This window comes from Chaetura pelagica, unplaced genomic scaffold, assembly GCF_000747805.2.
Source record: "Chaetura pelagica isolate M959 unplaced genomic scaffold, ChaPel_1.0 scaffold315, whole genome shotgun sequence".
NCBI classification, from domain to species: Eukaryota; Metazoa; Chordata; class Aves; order Apodiformes; family Apodidae; genus Chaetura; species Chaetura pelagica.
The window spans coordinates 57,865-65,438 of NW_009953187.1; the positions used below are offsets into that span (position 1 = coordinate 57,865).

At 34.7% G+C, this 7,574-nt stretch overlaps 1 protein-coding gene across 1 annotated transcript in view; it reads right to left on the bottom strand.

Annotated features, from left to right (window-relative positions):
• ZDHHC14 (zinc finger, DHHC-type containing 14) overlaps nucleotides 1–7,574 on the bottom strand; it is a 92,160-nt gene that overhangs the window by 13,565 nt on the left and 71,021 nt on the right. Inside the window, exons 4-6 of the mRNA XM_009997340.1 lie at nucleotides 6,632–6,769; nucleotides 2,876–2,924; nucleotides 143–245 (exon numbers count right to left, since the gene is read on the bottom strand). Coding sequence (XP_009995642.1) covers nucleotides 143–245; nucleotides 2,876–2,924; nucleotides 6,632–6,769 — 290 coding nt within the window. The remainder of the gene's footprint in view (nucleotides 1–142; nucleotides 246–2,875; nucleotides 2,925–6,631; nucleotides 6,770–7,574) is intronic.

Here is a 7,574-nt window from a genome sequence, read left to right on the forward strand (position 1 = left end):
CCTGCTGAGGCATCCTAAAAATTATGCAGGCAGGTATGACTTCTCTTATGACTTACAGAGGAAAACTGCATAACATTAGAATAACAATCTCCTCCTTGTTACTACTTAGAAACGTGTATGTAGAAATATACTATGAACTTACATCTTCATTCGTTGTTTGATTGGAGCTGATCAAATACGTGTGAAAACCTGAGAGTCCAACAATAGACCATACTGAGAAAAAACACACCACAGCTTCCAGCACAGTAATTGAAAGTCAAGGAAATATATGCAAATGAAAAAAAAATAAAATCCAATAACAAGTAGTCACAATCACAAAATTCAGGGTAGTTGACTGCTAGTCCACAAATCCCTTGAGATCTTTGGAGTAGTTCAAACAGAGTCAGCAAAAATTAAATTCAGAAAAACAAGCCTATGGTCAGTAGGATTAAGTGAACAGCATCTGCACCACCAAATGCTTAAGGGTCTGCAGACTGAAAAAGATCAAAAACTACAATGCGTGGTTTTGATCTTAATTGATGAAATACAAATTTTCATGTTGATCCTGTAAAAGTAATCACACTTGTATTAAGACAAGTACATTGATAAGTAACAGGAAATCACATTTCTGATGGGTGACGGGAAGATCAAACCCCAGAGTACCTCTCTTGGCAACGACTAAACAGGCAGGAAAGGGATTTCTTTCCTGAAGAAATCAACTTCTTTCAGTTCCCCACACCAAGATCCAAAGACCTCTATAACAGCAGGGATAATTTATGTTAGATTAACACGAGTCCATTCATTAAACATGAGTCCACTATTAAAAATAAAGTACGAAAACAAATATTCTCAATATAAGTATAACTTCCTAGCATTAGCCCACAGTATCTCACACAGGGTTGTTACCAAGATAGAACAATGTTCTCTGTGCCTGAATTGACTAGTTTGCCCCAAAGCAGCATTCCCAATTCTACTTGGACATTTTTATTTCTCATGGTTAAGGACTATAACCAAGCTATTAAGTTGTCTAACATACTACTATCAAAACTGGCCATTTATACAAGATGCACAACTGAGGTTTTCAAATCAGCCCATCTCTGAATACAAATTATTAATAAGTAGCACACTGTTCCTGTACAAGGATCTTCAAATGCAAAATCAATTACTTTTGATTTAAGGACAACTGAAAGCTATCCTCAGTTTGAAAATAGTTTGAAAGAATAATCTTCTGTAAAAAAGTGTTTGTAATTGTTTTAACTGGAAGCTATTGTGCTATTTAGAACAGTTTGTTTGTGCTTTGTAAAATTATTTGTAAAAAAAAAATTATATCAGAACAATGGCCTTGCTTAAAAAGGGAGTTTAAAGCTCCATGACTACCTGATAAACACATACATACACATAAAAAAAAATATCGTATCTGCAGAATTTGGAGAATTTGATTCTTGGAAAAACTACCTGGAAAGAGAAGCCTGTTTTTATGCAAAACTACAAATGACAGAGTAAGAGTTTTTCTTCCTATCCTTCTGTGAAAAAGCACAAACTCTGTGAGGCACAATGGATAGATGACTTTTACTCAGCAACAGTACAAAAGAAAACTTCTTTTTATAGTAGATTTGTGAGAAGTGCAAGTTGCTTATTCAGACACAAACCATTCAAAATATATACATAAGGAGTGGGAAGCTTACAGTCTGTAGAGAAATGTAAGGAAGAAACTTAAACAGAAATTATGTCAGCTTCCAATGTTTCCATTTTGTTAGCTGCTCTCAGATAGGAGAAGCCTTTTTGAATTCCCACCAAGGAGAAAAAACAGAAAACTCCTGAGGAGTAACAAAAAGAATACAGAATCACAGAATTGTTCTGGTTGGAAAAGACCTTTAGGATCACTGAGTCCAACCATTAACCTAACTTTACCGAGTCCAGTGCTAAACCATGTCCCTAAGCACCACGTCTACATGTCTTTTAAACACCTCCAGGGATGGTGATTCAACCACCTCCCTGGGCAGCCTGTTCCAGTGTTTGTTAACCTTTCAGTGGAGAAGTTTCTTCTAATACCCAGTCTAAACCTCCCTGGTGCAACTTTAGACCATTTCCTCTTGCCCTACGAGTATTTACAGAACAGAAGAACAGGAAGGTTTGGGTTGGAAGGAACATTTAAAGATCATCTAGTCCAACCCCTCCACCATGGGCAGAGACATATGTCCCTTCTAGTTTAAAACTAGCGTCCCTTGCCTATCACTAAAGACTCCAGTAAAAAGTCAGAAAAAAAGAAGTTGTAAGTAAAAATCTGTTTTTCTTGTGAGCCCCTTTTATGTATCTAAGGGCCACCGTGAGGTCTCCCCAGAGCCTTCTCCTCTCCAGGCTGAACAACAACAGCAGTCCCTGTCTATGCACGCATATGCTTTTATGTAACTTAACAGTAGCTGATACTTGAAAATTATTTCACTAAAACCAGTAAATAAATGTAAGAATACTTTAAGAAATTGAACACTTCCAGGACCGCTTATGGTTTCAGTTGTTCCACAATCTACTTTTTCTGTCCTCACAAGAATCAGCCATTTTGGATACTTTCTGTTGTAAAAGCAGAATTATTTAATATTTTAAATTAAATCACAGCACAGGTATAGTGAGATTTATTTATTAATTCAATCACACATGGAAACTAGACCTTTGTCAAGAGTACTACTCTGCAAAAGACGAAGAATAAAACCCATCCCAAGTACAGTCCTCCTCCTACATCCAAAATGGGGTGAGAAATCCTGTTGTGCAGGAAGTGATGTAATCCTTAACTGATAAAGACCCAACTGTACATATCAAATAATAGCAAGAAAACAAGCAAAACCACATCTCAGATGGTACTTTGTAACAAGATCTACAATCTACTTCAGTGAAAGGATATCTTGCAGGACTGTCCTTCAGGGCATTGAGGAACCCTGTTTGTTGAGAACCTGTAGAAATAGAACCCAAAATTACCAGCTGAATAAGCAACTGGAATATAGGCTGTTTTCAGCATAGTTAACACAATCAATATTTGAAGATAAACTGAATAAACATAAGAGTAGATTTACTAATATAAATCTGAGATTATTTTGCTCAGCAGCAACATCAGAAAAAAAAACATGGGGAAAGTTATCAGGTCTAACATCTGCAGGGTATTTTCTCACACATAGTAAATTGATGCATGCATACTTTCCCATGAATAAGATTTCTGATTATTCCTGTTCTTTCCAGACCTAATACGGAAACAAAAAAACCTACAAGCTCCTTTTTAACTTTGAATTTTTTTATTTTTTTATTTACTTGGAAAATTTATACTATAAATCCAGATTCTCAACTTTCCTTCCCTTGACCTGGAAGAAGCCAAACTTCTCTAGAGTATATTCTTTCTCCTGTTGCACATGCACAGAAGGTTTTTCTAACAGGCGCATATTTATTAGATGAAAAGAGCTAAATAAACTAGAGATACAGAAGCATCCACCTGGATTCCACACAAATGATATATTGATCAAAAAGGGCAATTTGAAAATTTTCTGATACATATGCAATGAGTGAATTAGTCTTTAGAAACTGACTCCATGTCACACAAGGCACACAGTTTGTGTTTTATAATTTAAATTATTTTGATGCATCATGTTGAAAGTCTCTCTCACAGCAAAAAAATTCCCCCTAGCAAAATTGATCTGAACATTCATATGAAGGGAGAAGAATCTTGTATTTAAAAACAAAAAAAAAAGGAAAAAATACATGTTTGTTTACACTTATATTCTGTAGATCTGGCTGGTCAATTTTACTGTTTGCCTTTCAAAAGGGAAAGTTACTTACCTGGTTTCTGAGCCTTTTCAGACTCTCATAATTGATTCTTACCCCTCAAGGTGAAAGACCAGTGAAACTTGCCCTACCTTCTTACTATATTTAGGATCCTTAATGGCAATGGCAGCAGGTAGATGTGATCTCTATTCTTTACTGCTGGTCACATTCTTACAGGGAGTTCCCAAAGTATCAGAAGAGGAAATGCAACATAGACTGGAAATATTGATGTCTCAAATAGAGGTTAGTAACTGTGCAGACAGGCACTGCTATTGAAAATGTGTTAAGCTCGGGGAGATGGAAGAAAATGAAAGGCAATACTTTCAAAGTATCTGACTTACAAAGTCATCTTATCATCTTTAGCAATATTATATGCTAAGATTCTTAATCCTGGAAAGGGTAGATTTCCAATTAAGGTGAAACATAAACGATTTTTTTAAACATAATTGCCTACAAGGTGCTCTTAATATCCCTCAGTCCCTTATTAAATGAATATTGTCAAAAGGCTTTTGGTCTAACACAGGATATCTAGAATAAAGTGTTGCTGATGGGAAGGTAATCCTGCTAGAATAATTTTTAGAAGAGTGAAAACCAGGATTTGAGTAGGTCAGCAGGATTTCCTCTAGAATCAAGAATTTTGCCAGAACTGGTGGAAAATACATACGGTTGACTTTGAAACACTGCAAGAACATCATAGTCCCAAGCCTAAAAACTGAGACTTTATTCAGACATGCTAACACAAAACATTCTATGCCAACTGCAAATGTTCAGATTAAGTAACTGAGAATCCTGCTTAAAGGTTAGCAATAGCTGAAGAACCACAGGGCTGCAAAAGAACAGAACAAAAATGGTTGAGTGGTAACTTACTAGAAAAGTAGAAAAGAGAAATTCTAGAAGCACTGTAGGCACAGAGAGATTGGAGTAATGAATATGATACAGAAACATTATTTGTAAAGAACTCTATTTTTGGACACAGCAAAGACTATAGTAGATACATTTGAAAACTGGGCTTGAAGCTCAAATGTAGCACAGAAACACCAAGGAACTAATCACAGTTAATTCATACCTGCTCCCATTGCCTTTGAGGAACAGTCTTAGAACTAGGAGGGGTTTTTCTGTCTCATTCAAGGTAGATAAACATCCATGGGGATAATGTTTTACAGCTGATATACTTAGGTCAGCATTTAGCATTTACTATACTTTATCTCTAACACCTACACAGTGCTAAAGTGCTGCTCAACCACACAGAGGCACAATTCATTTATCTGCTCTTGGTCTAATTTGTACTTAGAATTAGGTATTGACACTATAAAGTTAAAATCCACTTGACATACAGAACATGAAATATTGGCATATCAGTAATTTATATACTGAGAAGTGCAAGAAAGCACAGTACTGTTTATGAAATTATGAAATATAGGTGGGCTAGCTTCAAAAGTAGCTTTATATTGTTAGACTGATGTTTTCAACTTCTGAATCCTAGCAATGCAAGATGATAAAAAAATGTTCCTTCTTCTTTTATGTAAGAAGTGTGCACGGATATGCTCATGTATGCCCAAATACATCTCAAGCATTTGAGCATTAAAGGAATGTGTTCTCTTCCCAATAATTACTTTTACCTTTTTACAGAACATGTACTTCTTTGCTCTTTCAATTGACATTAAAAACACTGTACATGCCAATGAGAACAACTTGCTGATCCCAACTCCCTCAAAATAAAAAGTGCCCATAGCTCTAGTACATATGCTAGATTTCTGAGCTGTAGGAGAGCTGCTCAGTCCCCTTATCCTTCTTCTGTGAAGCACAAATAAGACGATGAGGATTTTTTTAAATACAAATTTTCCCTGCACAGTGTAAGCAATTTAGGAAATTGACAACAATTTGGCCTATTTTCCACTGAAACTTTCTCTAAATATTCTCTAGATACAAAGTTAGTTTTATAAATGTGTTATAAACTGAAATTATTACTTGTATCAGGTATCCATTGCAATACAGAATATAAAGAAATAAAAACAATCACATTTCTAAAATTACTAAAGAAGTATTGTTCAAGGCAATATGCTATGCAATTAGTGAAAAGATAGAATATTAAGCTTCCTAATGGCAGTGGGTTAAAAAACCCCCACAACACACAGAAGGTCTTTAAAGGCAAATCATACAACCTACCACCATAAATTAGAAATCATCACACAAGAGCTAAAATAACTTGTGTGTGGAAAAAAACAACCCACTACCCAAAATAATATTGAAAATACCCTCCTCAAACCCAATCCAAACACAAATAAAACTCAATATTTCAAGAATATTTGTCTTCCTATAGCTTATCTAATTCACTCCATTATAAATTGCTTATTCCCAGAATGTCTATGCAAATGAAAGTAACTTGTGTTAAACTAGGGTAGAGAAAATGTAAAACTAAACAGCAAACAACAAAAAGTGTAAAACAGCTCCAATCTGTTCCCAAGTAATTTACCTATTTGCTTGGATGGAAAGTGACCCATGCTTACAGTTAAAAAGCACACAAAAGTTCTTTGGGAAAATACTATCTGTGTACTTAAAGCATGAGTGCTGCTCTTCCAATAAACTGTCTATAAAGGGACAAAAAAAAAAAAAAAGAGAGTACATTAACACTGTATTAAGATAAAGCCAGTACAGGATCAATGACTACCATGACCAAGGTCTACTACAGACCAGAATGGAACTCACTGGGGATTGTGAAGCCTCAAGAGAAAAGGTAAATAAATAAAAAACAAAATAAATAAACCCTAAATGATCAAAATATTAACTTAAAAATAAAAAACTCAAGCAAATGGCTACATACGTAATCTGATTTCATCAGCATACTTACGAAGGATGACGTGGGTGATAACGAATGCAAATATAAAGACTGTCAGAAAGGACAGAGATAAAATAAACATATAAAAAAATCTGTAGTTTCTTTTCCCCACACAGTTGCCTACCCAGGGACAGTGGTGATCAAACCGTTCTGAAATGAGAGGCAGAAGAAAAAAAAATGGAAAACAATTAATAAAATGCTATTTGAGAAAAGCTCTCTGAATACTATATTAAAACTCATTATTTAACTGGCATTTGCAAATTAGCCATGGAGAAATTCTTATTTAGAAAGAAAAAGAGAAAGAAAAAAAATATGAGTATTTAATGAAACCTTACAGTTTTTAAAGAAATCAAAGCATGGCTGAGGTGAGGTCCTGTTCAATTAACAGCATTATTGTGATAAATTTTGCCATTTTGCAGTCAGACCAATAAGCATATATTTATCCACTGCCAGATGGAGCAGTACCAACTCAATTGTATTTAATTTTTTCAAAATAAAGAGGTTTTTTCTTCCCGTAATTTTTCTACTCAAAACTAGAGTTTATTATGTTGTCTTATTTATATCTGTCATGATCACATCTGTGGCTTACGTCTATTATAATTTCACCCATCCATTATCATATATGAAATTTACACCTTCTCACTTCTCTTTATTCCTTCACTTAAAATACTCTCCCTTCCAGACCATCTATTTTTCCACTTAGACTTAACACTGCCATAGAAAACCATTAAAAACAGCAAAATAATTCACATTAACAATTTTTCAAATATTAGAATTCAGTCTTGTAACATTTGCTTACAACTGTCTTAGTTTCATTTTATTTTGTATAATCTATTCAACCTACCAGGAACTTTCTGTAAACCACATGGTATAAAAAATTTGTAGATGTCTGAATGCTTTGCACTATAAGTTCCGTGCTCTTTTTTACTAAACCAAACTTTTCCCTTTCTTTCCC